General features: G+C 38.7%; 1 protein-coding gene across 1 annotated transcript in view; it reads left to right on the forward strand.

Annotated features, from left to right (window-relative positions):
- Positions 1-14,050, forward strand: part of LOC101845482 (protein boule-like) — a gene marked incomplete at its 5' end in the record, with an annotated part of 15,680 nt that extends 1,630 nt beyond the window's left edge. The window contains 6 exon segments of the mRNA XM_005103079.2: positions 1,254-1,313; positions 1,777-1,795; positions 2,886-3,001; positions 6,116-6,190; positions 9,168-9,320; positions 13,418-14,050. Of these exon segments, the coding sequence (XP_005103136.2) occupies positions 1,254-1,313; positions 1,777-1,795; positions 2,886-3,001; positions 6,116-6,190; positions 9,168-9,320; positions 13,418-13,780 (786 nt within the window).
- Positions 14,051-21,439: the final 7,389 nt, after the last annotated feature.

Below are 21,439 nucleotides of genomic sequence, written 5' to 3' on the forward strand. Positions count from 1 at the left end.
ATATCTATATCTATATCGCTGTGAACATGTCACTGTACTTTGTTCTATTATGAGTTGGGTTTTTTTTTTTAAAGCTATTGATGTGCCTTAGAAATGTAGTTTTAAGCGCAACTGAATTTTTGTTGCCTTTTTGCTTTCAGAAGGTTATTTTTACTTTACTCTTGAATTGCTCATGATATAGTTAGTATTAAAGTTGTTTCCGTCCAAGAACCCAGTGGTGGGGAGAAGAAAAAGACAGATTTTCACATATATTTCATGTGTCATTTGGTTCCAACTGGTTAGTTTTTCTTGTTTATTCAATGAGGAAATATGACTTATCAAAACTAACTCCTGTGGGAAAGACATTAACGTAAGCGTGATTTCATTGTCTTCTCATCCATGTCACCCCAGCTCCCTGTACCTGAACCCCAGTCCTACCTTAAACAAGTGGAACAAGGGTGCGAGAGTCCCACTCCTTTCCTCCTTAGCGCTTTGAACTTTGCCACGAGATAATGTACTGGTCCGAACTTGAAAATGGTCTTAATGCTTGAAAGTTTGGTAAAACAGGATGCTCAAAAAAGTTGATTGTCCTTAGCTCAAACTGTCTCTGTGGTGGATGTTTATTTTTAGAACTTTAACCGAGGCTTGGGAGTTATAGAGCTAAAATTCCACTACATGGTTTATACTGGGTGCCCATTGTGGACGGGGTCGAGTCGTGTCGATTGCCCAACCAGTCACCTGAAAACAAACGCGTTTGTTTTTTAGGCGACTAGTGAGGCGATCAGTTTGTGTAGGCAAAGCCGCTTTGCGTCCGCAATCTGGGTAGTAAACCGACCCGACCCGACCAATTAGCACCCAGTATTAAACGGGCTCTTGGGTGGACCAGGTTCTTATGCTTTTTATTCTTTGGTGCAGACTACTATATTACATGTGCATTGTTTTCTACAAAAGACTCTTTGCCTTTGAGTTATTTATATCTTTGCCCCTCTTTTTTACTGGGATGGGGGGAGGGAATAATGACCGACCCTGTTTTCCGTCTTTGTGTGAACTGAAAAGCAAATCAATTGGTTGACACCAGCACCTTTTTTTCTTAATAAGTGAGCTGTGTAATCGAAGGCACAAATATTAGTACTTTTATAACTTGATGAACAGTGTATTTATGTGTATAAAAGATAAACTAAGCTGAGGACAGTGTTGGGGTAGGTATGACTTTTTGTTATAATTCTCTATCATTTCTTCTGATGAAAAATAATTTTAAAAAAATATATTTGCAGTCTGACAACCTCATATTCAAAGACCGGAAATTGAATATAGGCCCTGCAGTAAGGAAACAGGTAAGTACTTTGTGTTGAGCTGCTTGTTGATCACACCTTGCTACTTAGCTCGGACAGTGTGTTTTTTAAGGAAAGTGAAATTGGAAGCACAAACTTGATGAACATGCTTCATCTACAGATCACATTCACTTCTTACTGTTTTCGATGAGGCTCTGTGAAAGGAATAGGTTACAGTGACCGATAATGTTAAATGGTGAGGCCACACTGCAGGCTATGTGATTGAAGTTAATATAAAGAGAAGTTACCTGCTACATTAAAGGCTTCATTTGCAAAATATGGATTTGCTTTTGGACATGTTGAGGCTTCTATAGTTACGATAGGTAAATTCCTAAGTGGTAGAATTAATTGAAGAACACGTGTGATTAATTGGGTGCACTTTCCTTCCTTGTATGAGGGGGAATATTTTCAAGCATATTGTAGGGATGATTTTTAAAATATATGTTTGTTTCTATTTTCCTCACAGGGTCTCCCTCGACCATATGGTAAGTGCTGTGTTGAAAGTTGACTGTGACACTTCATTTTTAGGATTAAAAAAGATTAATCCTTTGACTGGGCTGTAGTTGTATCTCATACATCTCAATAATCAGCCGTCAAGTGTTCTGCAAACGTATTGTGTAAGTTGTATGGCTGCTGATAAAATCTGTTTTGATTTGAGTGACACCTCTTGAAACTTAATTGTTTTAGCTCTGGGGTAATAATTATATTAATATACATCGTCATTGCAGTTCGCTATCCATGTATGGAACAAAATATCTTAAAAATCAGCTCTCACCTTTTTATTTGTATAAATAGGCTATAAAATGTAAAAATCAAGAAGCGTACCAGACTAATTTTTCCCCCCACATTTTCTTGAAAGTCTGAATGTTCCATACGCAGATATCAAAATGCACTGATGATTTACAGATTATTGGACGAGAATGTGTTGCCAGTGGAAAAGACTAAAATATCAATGACTTAAAAAAAAAAAGCAAACTAGGCATAATACAGTGTGCATGCAGGTGCATTGAAGCCGCCATAAACTGGACAGAACTGATCCTCTCATAGGCACCGTCTCTTAAAAAAATAAGTTGGGAGGCACTACATTTGCAGGCAGAGGGCAATCTGATTTCATCAATACTTAAAGGCAACTTCCGAATGTAGCAGGCTAACTTTATATTTGGGGCTTTGAGGGCAGTTGAAAGCAGTTGACCATGGGGGAAATGGTAAATGAAAAATAAATTTATGTTAGGCTTGCTGAAGGGTCACAGTGTAGTTTACTTGTGGCAGGCATTCTTTTGGTCATTTTTTACATTAATTTAGAATTATTAGACTTGTAAGGTAAACCATCACACCCGAAAGACCTTCCTTTGGAAGCAGCTCTACTCCTTGAATGTTTAAAAAAAATTGTTTTTTAAACTTTTCAGGGACCTTATTTAGGGTTTGTTTTTTCGACTTTACAACACAATGTATGCGTAACATTTAATTGATTTGACAAACGGAACAAGCAACATTCTTGTATTTTTCACCCATGGTTTGTGTTACTTGTCTTGGTGGTATTGAATGCTAACTAGTGGTCACATCTTAAAATTTCAGATGCAAGTATACCTCCAGGTTCTGTCTTATTCACAAATGGTGTTCCTTACACATATCAGAATGGCATGGCTATTTTTCAAACCCCAGATGGCAACTACCCAATGACTCAGCCCCAGGTAGGCATTTTGTGCGACTCATCTTGTCCCTTGGTACGGTCATTTTGTCCATTGTTACAAATTCTCCTTTTTCCATGTGTGTTGTCCAGCTAAATCACAGAAGCTGATACAAAGTTGGTCTTTTTTAAATCCACATGCTATGTACTGCGCCTCTGCCTGCTGTTTCTATTGTCTTCAAGTGCTTCTCAGTGAAACATAGGTTATTTTTGCTTTCTATGATCTGATTGAGCCTACCTTGAGCCCATAGTGCAACTGATCCCCCCCGGGGCAGTGTCACTGACTGTAGTGTCTTTAGGCCATTCCCAAAGGGGGGACATTTCTCGTTCAAGCACAGTAGAATTGTAAATGGGCTGATTCATGTCAAGCTCATAACTGCCTGATCTACAACAGGGAACTGCTGCTTTTTTTTTTTTCCTAATCCTTACTATTGTCATTTTCCTCTACTTCTTTTGTATCTTTGTCACTCTCTTGTGACCTGCTATTTCGGGGGTGCCTTGAAAGTCGAAGCAGACCTTGTGCTGTTGAAGCTAGAGAGGTGAGCAGAATAAGTCTGATTCCCTGTAAAGACTTCTCTGTTGACACCCACCCCTTGGCGCTCATACGACCTTATGCTGTTGCGAGCGCCGTAAAACCCTGTACTAAAACTAAATACTAAAGTGCAACTGATTTTAGGGGCTGCTAATACTTTTGCTTCTTTTGTATCAAACATCTTTCGTCCTTATCCTCCTCTTTTTTTGTATTTGTTATTCTCTTGAAACACCTCTAATCTTTGGCACTTATATGACCTTATTGTGCTTCAAGTGCCGTAAAACTCGCTAAAACTAACAAGTGGGACTTACCACAGCATTCTGTTGTAATGACTGATCTTAATGCAGTTTGAATTTAGTAGTTGTATACTCTCAGGAAGCTATATGTAAAGAATAATCAAACCTGCTCTTGTAACTACCTGTACTAATGGCCACTTGTATTTCCCAATTTTGTGTTATGTGTTTATAGAGACCTAAAAGCTACCCGTCCAACAGGTATATTTTATCGACCAACTGCTCCAAGAACCTGTCCAAGATAACACAAATCTCCTGTTATTCAAAGTGATCAGCTCCTAATGCTGTTGATGAAGCTTACATAGTATCCCAATTCTGGACGACACCCCCCCCCCCCCCCCCCCAAGAAGAAAAACAATTTTAATGTAGTCCCAATCCGGCAGCCTTGGAAATTGTCCAAGGGCCATTGTCAACACTAATCATCTGGCCATAGTCCTCCAACTTGATTTTTTCACAAGCACTACGTTGATTTTTGTTTGGGAATTTAAAAATGCTCATATTAGTACCAAAACCAAATTTCTTAGTATTAGTTTACTGCTAAGTTGACAAGTGATCAATAAATATGGGTTTAGTCTTGCGGATGATCACATGCTCTGGCGATAACATAAATGCCAAAATTTCACTTTTTGACTAAGATTTGCTAGTTTTTAAAAAATAATGAGCAAGACGGGTATAGGGAATGAGGAGCGCTGCTCAACTGAAGATCCAGGGTCCAAAATACGTCTAGATCTGGCTAGATCAAAGGGGTTAAAAGCACAACAGGGGAGTGTAAAGTGGTTGTTAGTCAGGGTTCGTGATTTTTTTTGATTTAAAAAAAAAATGTCGACACAGTTTGGGATTTTTGGTTGCTAAAAGTATGTTCTTTTAGTGCAAAATGCATTGTCTTTATTTTAACTAATGATTAAATTAAGCAACCTCAAAAGAAAGCCTTAATCTGCTATATAATAGTATATATATATGAATTATGGCTACAGACAAAAAATGAAGAAAATGTCAGTCTAAAAGGAAGGGGGTGGGGGGGTAATTATTCATAGATAAACTTGCATTTTATTACAGTGTGTGTGTGTGTGCATGCGCTTGTGTTTGTCTAAAAAGAAAAAGAAAATGTTAATTTCAATAATGAAAAAAAAGTAAATTGAATGCTGTATTATTTTACAGTGACAGGGGGGAAAGCAGACTTTTAAGCATGATTTTATTAGTCTACTAAACCTTATATACTGTTTTATAAAACCAAGGAAAGGAATTCTGAATATTTAAAGATGTAAAAACAGAATACATTTTTTTAAAGTGATTTAAATCACTGAGTTTTATTTTTAAAATCAAGTTGATTAAAAAATTTAAAAAATCAACTGATTTAAATAGACTTGATTTAAATCAACCCAACCCTGATTTCAATTATGAAAAAAAGTCAATTGAATACTGTATTATTTTACAGTGACAAGGGGGAAAGCAGACTTTTAAGCATGATTATATTAGTCTACTAAACCTTATATGTTTAATAAAACCAAGGAAAGGAATTTTCAATGTTCAAATATGTAAAAACTGAATACATTTGTTAAAAAAATCAAGTTGATTGAAATATTTAAAAAATCAACTGATTTAAATCAACCCAGCTCTGATTTCAATTATGGAAAAAAAGTAAATTGAATACTGTATAATTTTACAGTGAAAGGTGGGAAAGCAGACTTTTAAACATGATTATTATTAGTCTACTTAACCTTATATCTGTTTTATGAAACCAAGGAAGGGAATTCTGAATGTTGAAATATGTAAAAACTGAATAAAAAATAATTTAAAAAAAAAGTGATTTAAATCACTGATTTTTATCAAAAAAATCAAGTTGATTTAAATTTTAAAAAATCAACTGATTTACATCAACCCAACCCTGTTTTTAGTATAGGTGGACGTTAAAGCAGGTTCAACTTTTTGTGTAGAAAGTTCTCCATCCTCAAATCTGTATTGTCCAGTTTTCTGATGGTTGTCGCATTGTTGTTTAAAAACTACCACTCTACTAGTCTAAGAAAATGAGTGACCCAGATTCCTGTAGTTAAAAAAAAAAAAGACTTGCTAACAGCCAACTAAATTGGGTTCGTGGGAATGGATTTGATTGACATTGCTAGTAGATGTTCTCTTTATACAGACGTGATCATGGTGTGAATGTTTCTTTCTCAAGTATGTTAGCAAGTCTCAGATTAAGTGGAACTATTAAACCATTCAACCCTTCAGTAAATTTAGAAAGTTTGAGGGTATTCATTGTGAACTGATGTTCCTTTAAACATTTTTTATTTCACAGCAGTCCTATGCAACAGCAGCAGTAATGATCCCACAGAATCAAGTGTACATGACACCTCAGTACCCTTATCAGCAGGTAAATTTAAGTAGGGTTATACTTTGGGAATTGCTCTACGGAATACGTAGTCAATATTCCACAACTGAAATTCATTTTGGGGGCTCTCGTGGGCTAGAGGTTACGGTGTTCATCTCTCATTCAATCGGTCCGGGGGTTCGAAACCTGACAGCAGTGGGAAAAATTTTCTTCCTTTCACCTTTTCCTACTCTCTCTTATGTTCTGTCTGTTTTCATCTTCACTTTCTGCCCCCACCTCTGGGCTCCTGACTTTTTTTGCAGCCCTTGTACTGCTACTCCTTTGCTCCTTCTTGCTGTCATTCAGCCACACCCCTTATCTGTGGAAAATCTAGGAGGTCGCTTGTGCAAGTTGAGCACGTTAAAAATCCTTTGATGGTTCTAAAATTGATCAGAGTAGGCTTCAGCTGCCTATCGTGCACAATTCAAAATTTAATTCAAATTGAAAATGTGTACTGCAGACCTGCCACTCATCCCGATTAAATCGGGATATCCTGATTTTTTGCCCCAAATCTCAAGCATCCCGATTTTCCCAAATTTCGATCGCCAGTATCCGGATTTTTTGTCGTTGCGCCAGATTCTTAGAAAAAATATAAAAAGTTGTGCAATCTCTTCTGCTTGGAAGCAGTGATTGAACTTTTTATCGGCAGGAACTTGGAACGCTACTTTCTAAAGCATCTGTGCCAAATCTAGAATCTAGTAGATGACTCATGCACGTTATTTCAACTAAAACCGACGTAGTATCGATTTTGAATTCCGACATGGATACGCTCAAGATGTACTTTCGCTTTTATAACCCAGAATTCTCCGACTGTCCTGATTACTGTAACAATTATGTCGTGGGCCTAAGAATAACCCGTCAGTGGAACTTTCAAACGCTTATTTGCAACAGGTGACATGACCTCGTACGTGTGAGTAGCGCATGTGTTGGGGTCAGCAAAGTTCATTCACATCGGTCGCATTGGTCGGGGTGTTTTTCGAGACTTAACCAGGATGACTGGGGGGAGTGGGTGGGGGGTATTGTTTTGACACTTGGGCTTAAAGTTCTTACCGTGATATAAGTAGAACCTACTAATTGAGGATAAAGGAATAAGAAAAAAGAAATAAATAAAACAACCTTGGCGTGATCTTTTTTTTCGGGGGGGGGGGGAGTATTTGCGATGGAAGTCAAACGTTGTTACTGTATGAAAACACGGGCTTTTTGCGTGGATGATTTGAGTTATGTGTCAGCTATTTTCAAGACGAGAGTTTCAGCTTTACTGCAACCTGCGCTCTCCCACTCTTGACTCCAGTAATGCTGTCTTTCAGTTTTCCCTCTATTTAGTGGCCCAAACGTGAACTTATTCCTGCAAAAGTTTTCTCTTGCATACTTTCCTCATAAAAGGGAACCAGGATCCCCCTTCCCCAGTACCCCTTATGACTGATTTGCCGTTGATCCCGATTTTTTTCACCAGATCCTGATTTTTTAACTCTAACGTCCTGATTTTTAGATTTCATAAAGTGGCAGGTCTGGTACCGTATGCTCTTATGACCGTATGCAGTTGCAACTGCCGTAACACACTTACCAAAGCAAAAGAACCGCAACCCCCCCCCCCAACAAAATGCATTTCACTGTTTGAAAATCTGATCATACATTTTTAAAAATCACGACTACATTTCTAGGAAATTGTGGTTATTCAGGAAAAAATTCTGTAGAGAGGAATGATGAAGGGGGAACTGAATCAAAACATTGAACACTGAGTAATACAAATACTTTGATTAAAATGTGAGCTATGTCCACCTTCATTTATTGTCATGACGCGGTGGAATCGGGTGCTCGTCAATTTTTTAATCTTTGGAGCTGTTGCTATCATCTGAAAGCTTATTCATTTGTCTCTGCAAAAATTCCACATAGAAATCTTAAAAAGAAGTCGAGATATTTGCAATTGAAGGAGATTGGGTAGCTTCGTTTCAGTGGTAAAATAAGCAAGAAAATGGCTGCCAAAGTTTGATGATTTCAATAGCTGAAAGTCCTTGAAAATGATAAAATTACATATTTTGTGCCTTTATTAAAAAAAAATTTCTGTAAAATTCATATATGGAAATATTTTTATGTACAGGAAAGGTGTTGGACCCAAAAACAAAAATTTGATAAAAATTGTCAAAATGGAGGGAAAATGTTTTCCCGATTTCATTATTTTGATGAGGAGTGCCTGATTTCACCATGATGCCTCACATTGTGTGTGTCACCACACACACACACACACACACACACAGATGTGTGGGCTCAAGTTTAAATATAAAAATATAAGTGGATGGCTGGTGGGGTTTGCTCCTTCTTTTCTATCAAAGAACTACAGTCTTTATCTCTACTCCTTTTTATTTATTTTTTTTCCTTCTTTGTCTTTGTACTATCTGATTTTTGGCCAAAATAACTGAAATTGCCCCTGAATTTACCTGAAATGGGGGACTTTGTTTCCTCTCTTCCTCCCTCATTCTCTTCTTTGGGGAGTTTATGGACTTGCTGTTTTCTACAACTGTCAGTGCTACTGACTGAAATTGTCTTTAGGCCATTCCCAAAGGGGGGATATTAACATGTTTTTATGCACAGCAGAATTGTAAATGGCCTGATTTATCAATGTCATGCTCATACTGTGCCGGAACATAGGGGGAACTGCTGCTTTTTCTTTCCTCATCCTTGCTTTTGTCATTTTTCCTCTACTTCTTTTGTATGTTTGTCACTCTCTTGTGAACTGCTATTTCTGGGGTGTCTTGATAGTCCAAGCAGACTTTGTGCTGTTACGGTTAGAGAGGTGAGCAGAGTAAGCCTGATTCCCTGTTTGGACTTCTCTGTTGACATCCACCCCTTGGCACTGGTATGACCTTATGCACTTGCGCCGTAAAACCTTTCTAATACTTAAAAACTTGCCAAACTAATATGTATTTAAAATAAATTACAAGCTTGGGGCCCCATTAATTGTTGCCCTTCTTTTTTAAAAAAGTCTTTGCAGAGTTCATTACAGCCGGTCCAACCAAACCCAGGGTATATTTGGGCTACCATGCCAACAGCTGCCGATGTTGTGTACCAAACCCCGCAAACATATCAGGGTGCTGAGCTTGCTGATGCTACTTTTGTAGAAGGAACTACAGTCGAGGTATGTATATGATCATAACGTCTTTGCCAAAGTTACGTAAGGAATTCACCCATACTCTACAAGTTTGCTACACACTGCTTAATCAACGTTCCGGTATGTATTGAGGTCATACAGAAATCCCTTAATTTTGTTAAGTGGGACAGTCTTCTATGTCCGTTTCATTTGGATGTGTTGTTTGAAGCTGTTTCTGAATGACCAGTTGCATCTAAAACCTCTTATTTTATTGTTAAAAAGTGGACAGTGCTCGCAGCAATGCTGTCTTCTCAAATAATTGTTGCCTTCTGTCCTGATTTGCAGCGTCTTTTTTTTCTTTCTTCTTCCTTGCTTGTGGGCAGTCTGGGATGTTATTGCTCGAGAATGTCTCCCATGGTGCATGATGTACTATCCAGGGAGCTCAAGGTGCTGGATCTTCTGTTTGTGAGGGAAGTGCTGTTGCTTCACATGGTGGGTCTATCAGGTTCAGCAGGTCGAGAACAACTACCGGCTGCTCCATGCTGTCATGTTATGTCAATGAAACTTCCACTGCGTCAGCGCTGGCGCTACTCTCTCCAGTTCCCACGAGTTTCTGTCTGAGCAACCTCCCTCAGTGTCTGAAGGTGCGAAGACCCAATTCCAAAATGCAATTCTTGTTCGGTGGGAAAGGATGTGAATGTTTTTCTTCTGTGCCAGCTCCATCATCTCCTGCACCTCGTGGCTATGGTGAGAGTCTAGAATGAGCGGCCAGTCTTGCTTCTCCACAGTGTTGCAAGAACACTTGAGAACTACTGGACTCCTATGTCATCGTCCATCCATGTGTTCGGTTGCTACATCCACGCACTCCTTTCAGGTCTATCTTGGGTGGTGAATGACAGCACTGATCTTAACTTTTCCCTTGACTATGCAAAGGGGAAGCATGGCTTGTCCAGCTGCATTAGTTAATTCACTCTTCTTGGATGGACTACACCTCGCGACGACGTTGCAGGACGCATTTTTGTGCCATCACCCTGGATGGGTCAGGTGAGAACTGAAGGCCAGTTTAGTCACAATTCCAGATCTGTCCAGGATTTTTCAAGAGCTGCAGGCATTTCAAAATGCTTTCTAATTCAGAAAAATTCCCATTGATGATGGGTCGAGTAATCAAAGCCAGTCTATTAGAGGGTTCTGATTACAAGGTCAGGACATCTGTTCCGGATCTTGGACCAATAATCCTTCTTGAGATCCTATCCTCAAACTGAGTTTTTAACCCCAACCTTTTCACAGCCATCCCTGTTTGTGACAGAAACTGATTTTTGGTCAAAGGAAAGCTAGCTTTTGAAGCACTAATAACAGTTGCCTTAAATTTCCTCTGACATATTTTGTTTCTACCCGCCCTCCTTAGATTTGGTCAGCCTGTGTTTTCCTAGGCATGCCGAAACTTTTCGCAACGCTGGAGCAACTCTGCCCCTTGACAGCCCTCTGTAAATCTTCCCTGGAATATTTATTATAGATATGTTTACTTGTTTTCTCCATATTTAATTGGTTGGATCTGTAGAACGAACAACCTCTTGGGGACAGTCACGGCATTGCAACAATAATCCTGATAACCTTTAGATGGGTTAAACTCGGTAAAACGGGTTATTCCATGATAAAGTAGAAAAGGGATGTGAATTTCCCTGACTGGCAAAGTTACCCAGCTGTACTCTAGTACTGCAGTTTTTCTGCTGGGATATTGTGTCCCTCCCAGGCAGGTTAAAATCCTAACGTGTAGATTATCTCTTTTTTTTCTCCAACTTTTTTCACCCTTGCCCATTTATACGAGATTAACACCATCTGATTAGTAGAAAATGTGCATATGATAGTGTCCAGTAGTGTATTACGTGCATACTTAATATAATAAGTAATTGTAATAGCTCATAGAGATTGGTCTGGGAATGGTGATGATTTTAGATATAGTGATGAGTGATGATGAGGGATTACGTTTAAGTAATGTTAATGTTAGTCCTATCTTCCTCTGCTCCAATGAGTCATGAGGGACGTGGACACCCTCTATCCCATTCCCTGTAATGTTAGCGTTAGTCCCATCTTCCTCTTCTCCAATGAGTCATAAGGGACGTGGGCACCCTCTATCTCGTTCCCTACTGGAACCATCTTTACGGTCACTGTGAAGTTCCGAAATGGTGGGCTTGGTCTCTGCTAAGGTGCCTCGTAGGTTATCTAAAAACTATGTTGACGGGGGAATAAAAATTAAAAATCCCAAAGTAACAAAAATTAATTTTTATTTCTCTCTGTCCTTCCTCTATCTCTCTCTGTTTCGGTATGGCTGTCTATCTTTTTACCTTCTCCAGCCTTATATCTTTATATCATCCCCTGCATGTTCATTGTTTGCCACTAAGCCTCTCCTCTCTTGCCATCCCCCTCCTTTCTCTTTCTCTCCCTCTCCCCCCTTTCACTTAAGTAATTTCTATCCCTCAAAAACACATCTGCACAATATCGACTTGTTAAATGTCGGAATTGCTTCCAAATGTTTACATTGGAATCATACCAATATTGGACAAGACCTTGGGGATTCAGACACAGGGTACTTGATTTGGGAGTTTGAGGTCGCTCCCCCTGAAGCGAGGGGATACAATATTATGTGTAAATTGTGCCCTCTCGACTCGGGTTCGAGGATTCTGTGTTAGAATCTCCGCAACTTTAATAGGACGTTATAAGAATAATCGGGGTAAATGATCAGGGAGTACAGTGCTGCATTTTTAAAGTTCATAATCTGTTTGTCAACTTGCTACCTACAACTCGCTTAAAAATACCCCAACATACTGTCTTCCTACTTGGCGCGATAGAATAGGCTGACACTAACAATGTCACCTTAACAGAGACTTCCCACCATTTTGAACTTTGCATTGACTGTAAAGATGGTTCCAGTAGGGAACGAGATAGAGGGTTCCCACTAGAGCTGGGCGAAGAATCGATTCCGGAACCGATTCCCTACAATTAATGCTACGGAAGAAAAGTTCTGACTCCTTTTATGTAACCCAACGGCTACCAGTTATTTAAATCATTAGTCTTCTCTTTTTTTATTATTAAAGAATTTATTTTTGAAAATAATAAGCTAATGCTTCGTAGTGTTCTGAAATCAAGGTTATCCTAAACCCTGAAGATATTCGGAGCCAACCAGGTAACCACCGGAAGAAGCCACATCATTAGAAAGTAAGTAATTGGGTTCGGAATCGATTCCTACGATTTCTAACTTTCAATAATCGGGGAACCTAGCAGCCTAGCACTAGTTCCCACGTCCCTTGTGACGTATTGAAGCAGAGGAACATAGGACTTAAGCTAACATTCCTTATACACAATCTCGCATCATCACTTATCACCACCATTATTTCTAAATTCATTGCTCTCAGATCAATGACTTACATCTATTATCCTTGAATCTCTATCTGTAACAGTTACTTGCCATACTATACTAAGTGTGCATGTAATACGCTATTGGACCCTATCATAATTACTTTTCTTCTACTAATCAGATGGCGTCAATCTCATAAATGGGCAAGAGTTGTTGTTTTTTAAACCAATGTAAAAAGAATTTATTCAAATGCATGCCTGTGTCGTATGGTGGTTTGTTTGCTGAACGAGTTAAGTTGCACAGTATGACTTAGCATGTGGCAATGATACTATTGCCAACCAGCATTCATTTTATTCGATTTATATTTTAATTTTCCAACGTTCATAAATTAGATTTAAATATACACAGTGCTGGAAGGTGCTGACACCAAGCGTATTTTACTGGCCATGGGAAGGTGTCAGGCCAAATTTTGTGTATAGTGGGTGATGCGCCCTGTAGTGTAGCAGTCGAAGTGCTTTACTGTTGTAGGCAGGAAACGCAGGTTAATTCTCGAGTTAGGAGTAGATGTTTATTGGGTATCTTTCTCTCTGCTGGGATGTTTATCACTCTCGGTCCAGGTTGGCCGCGACAGGCAGTCAGAAGTCTGCCTCCTAAATTATTTAAATTGTGTTGATGGACTACATTATATTTAAAAAATAAAAGAAAACTAAAGTAAATAGGAATTGTCTTACTGATCCACATGTTTGAGGTTGAATGATACTTTTTGCCTTGTCTCATCTCTTTATCTTTTCAGGGCAATGTGATTCCTGTAGAGCAGTCATTGGCAAACCGCATTCATTCTCCTGTATCTGACGTAAACACTTCTGACCAGACCACAGTGGCCACAGTACCTGTTATTCCAGTACAAGCAGCTGCTAAAAATGCTGTAGCTAGTTATAAAAAGCACTATGCTCTCACAAGAAGGTCTTTCAATAGCCCCACTATTCTTGTGAAGCATGGTCATAAAGTGCAGAGACTCATGGTTTCTGGAACTTCACCACCAACAATGTATAATGGACAGATTCTGAATCCATGTAACCCGTCGGATACAGGTGATGGTAGCGATACATACATTAGATACACCCACCTGCCAGGGCACTCTGGTGCTACAAAATGAAGCCTTCCCTCTTTTGATGCAGATTTTGCAACTAACTTTTTAAGTTAAATGGGCTTTACTTTCTTCCTCCTGTTATTTACTTTTGGGTTTGTGCAAAGCTGTAGTTGCACTGAATAGAAAATAATCTTGAGCAAAATCCACAGATCTGTAGCTGTGACTTTAAAGCAGAAAGAAAGATAAAGCCCCTTTCCTCATCTTACTTTAGTGTGTGCATGTGCTTTGAGATGGAATGGGTCATAATGTTGAATAAAAGTTATAGTAGTAACCAAACAGCCTTCACAGTCTTCTTTTATTTGTGTATTTCCTTGGTCTTCCTTTTAGATTTTTCCATTTCTGCATATTGTTGTCATGCTTACTTTTTTTGCTTTCAAAATGGCTCTTCTGCTTTTAGAAAAACATGTGATATGGTATGTTGTCTTAATTGGACATTGTGGGTGGTTGGCGGGTGCTCTGGTGTGGTTTGCTTCTTCTTTCCTATCAAACCATCTATCGTCCTTATCTCCCCTTCTTCTTTTTTATGTTTGTTACTCTCTTGTAACACCTCTAATCTTCTGGTGCTCGTATGACCTTATGCAGTGGTAAGCGTCATAAAACCTCTACTAAAACTGAAGTTCAATGTCTCTTTCATCTGTTTTTGAAAACAGATTATGAGGCCCAGCATCTGTGGTGTAGCAGTAGCAGTTACTTGCTTTGCTTCTGTAGGCAAAAATATGAACGGAAAGGAGGCTCAGGTCAGGATCGGCACCCATGACCCCTTTCACTTTCAGTGTCGATTGGGAGAGTCGATTCATAATTAGAGTGGGCATGCGACCATTTCCGCATCTAGTACTAATACAGGTGGTAGTAAACTGATGATGATATATTCCTTTTGCATGGTTAGATATTATGTCGGATGTTTCACGAGTTTTGACACTAGTGATACTTAATGTAGAAATACAATTAGCGCTCCAGACTGGGGGGAGAAACATTGGAGTAACCAATTACATAAATTTCAACAAACTCCACAATATTATTATCATGCCCACGAAAACCGTTGGGCCTCTCCACAAAGATCGAACTAGGTAGGCCTACCACAAACGGTGTGCCGATCTGGTAAGTAGCGTTCTTCCCGAGGAGGAAAACTCGTAGTGATCAACTTCACAATCGTAGCTTTTCACTCATGATTGCTTGATTTTAATGAAATAAAAACCAGTTCGAAGAGCTTGTTATGTTCTAATATGTGTGTTGTTCATGGATGTGGGGAAATACGTTTAAGGACACCAAGTAAGGAGATTGCTACTGATGATGCAGAGTCCACATTAGATTTAGAGCAGGCTGCTGATATCAATTTGTGTCAACTGTCAGCTGACCAATTTGAGTTATCTGCCCCAATACAGTAGAACTAGAACTCGGATTCAACGAGGTTGCCAGGCCTGGCCTATAAAAGCGGGGAATGTATCTAATTTCGCTGAATCCGAGCTCGTTGAAACTAGTAGTAATACAATTTGATGTTTTATTTGATCATCTTTTGGATTTAACGAAAGATGCAGTTGAGAGATCAGTTTCAGTTCAGTATTTCCAGTTGTTACCATTGGAAGACTATCCAAAAAAAAAAAAAATGCTTTCAAAGTAGCCTATACCTGAAGTGCTAAATGCAATACGTTGATTAAGCAGTGTGTAGCACTATTATTAATAGTAATAGGCCTACATGTATCCCCCTTTAACTTAATTTTTTAAAATTTTGTTAAAATGATTTGCAATGGTTTTAGTGTTCTGCACCTAAAAATATGACAGCCTGACCCTCAAAAGCAAGCAACGTAATGTATAGAGATCTGTCTAAGAGCCAGAGTGAAACTTTCTTTCACTGTAGTGAAATTCTCGAGATCGAGATCTAAGTTCTGTATTAAATTTATTTTAATATATTTTCTAGGTTGAGGAGGAAAAAGTAGAACTGTCATTATTCAAGTTCAAGTTCAAGATTATTGTAACAGAACTCCTTGGCGCCTAACGGTAACGCAACAGAGGGTGAACACGTAGGCTAAGTATAAAGTATAATTTTAAAATAAAGAAGTCTGCAATTTCGTAGTTATAGCCCAAAAATTTTGACAAAACGAGATTATAGGATCAGTTCTAGGCCTAAGCCATACATACATAATACATGTAGGCCTACATTTATGGTTCATATTTTTATGAATAAAAACACCTTTGGTCAACTTGTTATGAAAAGTAGTTGCATTGAGATTAAAAAACCTAAAGTTTAAAAAGATAAAGTTGAAAATGTGTGTGAAACCGGAAGCAATATTACTAATACTAATACTGTACTACTTTCTGTTCTGATGGATAGAGATCTAGATCATTTGGCTGTTCCGTCAGTGTGTATTGACTCCAGTGAAATGACCATTGGCTTAAGTAGGCTACTAAGAGGCTGTTCAAATATAATCTTACACCTTTTTGTGGACTTTTTGCGCCCCCCCCCCCTCTTACACTTTTCTTACATTTGCCTCTAATCTTCGGCACTTATATGACCTTATATTATTGTGTTGCAAGTGCCGTAAAACTTTAATTAAAACTACAAAATTTAAAATATTTTTCTCCCTGACTCAACTGACTGTGCTTGATAGAAGAATACATCAATTTACTGAAAATTTTAGAATGAATATGTTTCAGTTTGACATTATAATTATAGCACAGAAAACTACACAACATTTCCCTTTTGTCTTCGTTGATTTTATTAATTAACGAGATGAAAATGTTCACTGATTTCTGGTATTCATTTCTCTACTAATGAGACGTGAGCACAGTTCGAGCAAGTGGGGTTGTTTTTTTTTAGTAAAGAGAAGCACATCGACACAATAATGGTCATTTTTAGTGTTGGGAAAAAGTAAGACATTCAGACAAAAACAACAGGGGAAAGTACAGAAGTAGAACCTGCCAGTGGTGCCCTTCAACCTCCCACACGAGCTAAGTGTGAGCGAAATATAAACAAAATTTTTTGTAATGTTTGTTTGTTTGTTTGTGAGTTTTTCCATCGACGTGGACCGGCGTCTGTGGTATTGCGGCTAGGCACTTCTCTGTCACACGCAAGAGACCCAAGCTTGATTATCGAGTGGGGAGAAGTTTTAATTTTATATAGAGTGCTCAGTATTTTGTTGGGATCCTGTACATGTATCCCTCACAGCCCTGGTTAAATTATATATATATAATAATACATATATAAATATAAATATAAATAAATATATATAAATATTTAAACAAAAATAAACGAACAAACAAATTTTAAAAAATAAATAAATAAATAAATAATACTTTTTCATACCTTTGTCGAAATTTGAGTTACAAGGACAAGCATACATACATTCGGGGGCTCTGGTGACCTACAGGTTAAGATGTTCGCTTCTCACTCTATACGTCCCAGGTTCGAATCCGGATAGCGACAGAAGATGTTCTTCTCTAAAATTGTATCCTTTCGCCTCCTTTCCTGCTCTTTCTAACAATGTCCTGTCGTCTGCTTTCGTCTCCAGGACCAAAATTGGTCAAAAATCGCGGCCGCGATTCGCGGGTCACGGCCGCGACAAACGCAGATGCTAGGTTAATTAAAGATCCTTTGGTGGTCCAGAACACTCCGCATGAAAATAGAAACATATGGACATATTAAAAATTATCAAAATACATGTCTAATAATATGTTATGAAGTGGCTTTGTTGTTTTGTCTTTTTCGAAAGCTGCAAAAATCGCGGTCGCGATTCGCGGACCAAAAAATGCCCAAAATCGCGGCCACGACAAACGCAGATGCTAGAATAACCATGTGTATGCTGTTGATGTTGCTTCCCCTTTCCTCAAGACACAAGGCTGATGGGTTATGCTTTCAACAATAACATTAACAAGACTATGGATAGTAAAAAAAACTAAAACCTCGTGAGTTCGGGCGGAATAATAACTTAGTTATAAACTTACTACTGCTGAAAACGCAGTCTCGTACAGAAAGCAGTAAGAGACATTATTGCAGATTTTGCAAACAGCAATTCAAAAACTGGGTAGGGATGCATTTTACAATACATGTACATGTACTGTTGTTATATGTAATAAAATACACGTGCTTTCCTGTTCTTGGTCCAGCGAAACGTTACGTTGTAAAGCAAACCCCATTTCTATGTTGCCCTCCAGTTGAGCTGGCCGACATGATGATGTCTCAAATGTCTTCCCTATTATTGGAGCTTCAAAATGTTCAACGGTAGTCCTAATTGTCCATAAACATTCATTATTTTAATGCAGAATTAAATATCTTTAGAAAAAAGATTTCCCGAGCAAGCAGTCAGTACATCATGCCAGGGGTTATTTGGTCGCTTTTATTTTAAGGACAAGCGGGCTAAACCCAGATTTCGAGGGTTTCCTGAAATCTTGACGTACACCAAAAATGGACATTGCTCTACCTACAGGAAAAGTTTGGTTTCAGTTTCATTGGAGTGTATATTTGTTTGGTTTTATAGAAAAAAAACTCTCCTTAAAAAAAAAAAAAAGAAACTTAACAAGGGGCAAAAACTTTACCTTCGATTTTCTCAAAACAGCATTTTTCGGGATAGCCCCCTTGTGCTTTAACTTAAAAGCGACCATTTTGCTGAGAAGCAAAAAAAAAAAAACAAACAAAAAACTTGTCAGTCGTGCTGGCAAAATCAATATGCGCTGATTCTCGGATTTTAGCCCTCTATGGACACAGTCACTGAACGTCAAATTAATACAAGTCTGGTTTGTATTATTATTAATTGTTACATGAAATGACAAAAAACGTGTTTAACTTGAGGAAATTGGTACTTTATCAGTTGAAAAATCGACAAATTTGATTGGTGGATTTTCGGCCAACATCTTCCATTCGTGGATGGCGAGAAGTAGAATCAAAACGCGTTTTGTCAGAACGCCTCGTGTGAACCAATTTTCGAAAGAAGAAAGAAAACTGAACTTCACTCCGTTTGCATCTTGGGAAACCAGTTGAATCGAATCTGCACTCTGTCGGGCTATTTAACTCGTTAACGTTTTTATGATCAATAATGATTATATTCGGCACTGTTTACTCTTATTGAAACGAAAGACCGATAGATCTAGCTCAACCGAAAACCACTGTGTTTGGGGCGTCATTGGAATATAATATTAGTGGGGGAGTCATATTTCATATATAATATTATACATGTATGCCTTCACACGTTACTGAAAGCTGTCACTTTTCATTTTGACCCCTGACAACTAGATCTATAAGTTCAAAATTTAAGATTAAAGACATGCAGTTGCGAGCGCCGTAAAACCCTCTACTATAAAAATAATATAAGATTAAAGACATTCTAAACTTTGCATCCCACGTGATTCCCTAACTGTAAAATGAATGCCCTGTCTTATCTGAAATTTTCCGACAGATTCGTTAAGTACTAATCAAGATATTACCTTTAATTTTAATACGAGGTGTGAAGTTAAAAATGTTAAATTATGTCGAAAGTGGAACTGAAAACCGAAAGTTGAAACCGGGGTAGGGTTTAGCCATTCCTCTGTTAGGGCCACTGTTCTAACACAGTGGATTTCGTTTTTCGGTTGGTCTTTCGAACTTTCGTTTCAATAACTTGGAACAAAAAAAAAGGTGAACGAATCGAATGATCGGGCGTGCAGATCTGATTCCACCGTTCGAATGAAAAGTTGAGTTCATTATGTGTGTGGTTGGAAGGTGCTCTGGTGTGGTTTGCTCCTTCTTTCCTATCAAACATCTATCGTCCTTATCTCTCCTTCTTTTTTGTGTTTGTTACTCCTTTGTAACACCTAATATCTTCGGCACTTATAATATGACCTTATTGGTGGCAAGTGCAGTAAAAAAGTTACTTTTACGAAAACGAACGAGTTCATGATCTTCTTGTATTGGCTTTTAAAAAAATAATGCCGATACATGTTATTAAATGTACCAGCAAAGGATTAAATAGGCCTAAATGTACACCCTATTTTCTAACGCTGGAGGTCATTTTGGGCATTTTGTGGACATTTTCTGTCGCTACTGGTGGAGGGGCTGACTACACTGAAAACCTTTCTTTTAAGAATTTTACGGTACTTACAACACAATTTGGTAACGTATAAGTATAAGTGCCGAAGATTGGAGGTGTTACAAGAGGGTAATAAACACAAAAAGTAGAAGAGATAAGGGTCGATAGATCTAGTTGTTTGATAAGAAAGAAAGAAGCAAACCGCACCATAGCATCCACTGTGAATACTTACCGTACTCCAGTGAGATTAAACTGACATCACGTGTATGCGTGTGTGTGTATGTGTGTGTGTGTCTGTGTGTCTGTGTGTGTGTGTGTGTGTGTGTGTCTGTGTGTCTGTGTTTGTGTGTGTCTGTGTGTGTGTGTGTGTCTGTGTGTGTGTGTGGTGCTGTTGTTTTCTTTTTTTGTGTGGAGGGGGCGGGGTTATAATCATATTTTGTTGGATTTCTTTTTGTTTTGTTTATATCGTTGTTTCGGTTTGTTGTTGCTGGGTTGTTGTGTTGTTGTTGTTGTTGTTTTTTTGTTTTTTTTGGGGGGGGTGGAGAGTGTTGCCTTTTTTTCCAATTAGGCCCCTTCGAAAGTACATACATGTACATGTATGCAGCACGTAGGTATGCACGGAATCCCTAAAGGGAGTAAAACCATGCCTTTGTGCGAAAAGACACGGCACTTGGCAGCGTCATTTCAAAGACCCAGGATATGAAAGTGAAAGTGAGTGGTTTCGGGTGCTTTGGTGTGGTTTTCTCCTTCATTCCTATCAGTATCAGACATCTATCGTCATGATAATATCTCTCCTTCTTTTTTATGTTTGTTACATTCTTGTAACACCTCTAATCTTTGGGACTTAGGTGACCTTATTATGTTGCATGTTCCGTAAAACTCTTACTAATACGAAAAGGATGTGAAAGAGCTGAGAAAATTGACCAAGTTTGACCGCCGACTACGCATGCACGAACTGGAAATCTAACTTGGTAGGCCTACTTTTTCAAGAAAGCTTACATTTTTATTTTAGACGAATGGGAACCCTACCATATATTATACGTAGGCCCTTAATTAATAGTATAGAGCGATTGAACCACCCGCCCAAATGTCTATGACTCACTTAAATGGCATGCTTTGCAGTGGGTAGGCATGTGCCAGGTGTGGTCACAATAAAGATACCTGGTCCTAGAGTTAGTCTTCCATTGGTCATTGCCTCCAGTCTGTTCGTAAACATCCTCCCACGGTTGAGGTCAGCTCAATACATCTCTCTGATCACGAGATAAGACTGTGGGTGGATGGCGGGTGCTCTGGTGTGGTTTGCTCCTTCTTTCCTATCAACATCTATCTTCCTGATCTCTCCTCCTTCTTTTTTGTGTTTGTTACTCTCTTGTAACACCTCTAATCTTCGGCACTAATGTGACCTTAGTGTGTTGCAAGTGCCATAAAACTCTTACTGAAACTAAAGTCTGTTCGTAAACGTCCTCCCACGATTGAGGTCAACTGGTTACGTGTGTCTCTCTGATCACAAGATAAGACCAAGCCTAGGACTGCCACTCGTTAAAGTTAAAGGACTAGGACACCCAGTGGCGGTTCGTGGTTTATAGAACTGACCGGCCGTCATTCACATCGACTCTTTCTCATTCCCCCCATCCCCTTCCTCCACAACACACACACACACACACACACA

The sequence above is a fragment of the Aplysia californica genome, unplaced genomic scaffold, assembly GCF_000002075.1.
Source record: "Aplysia californica isolate F4 #8 unplaced genomic scaffold, AplCal3.0 scaffold00358, whole genome shotgun sequence".
NCBI lineage: Eukaryota > Metazoa > Mollusca > Gastropoda > Aplysiida > Aplysiidae > Aplysia > Aplysia californica.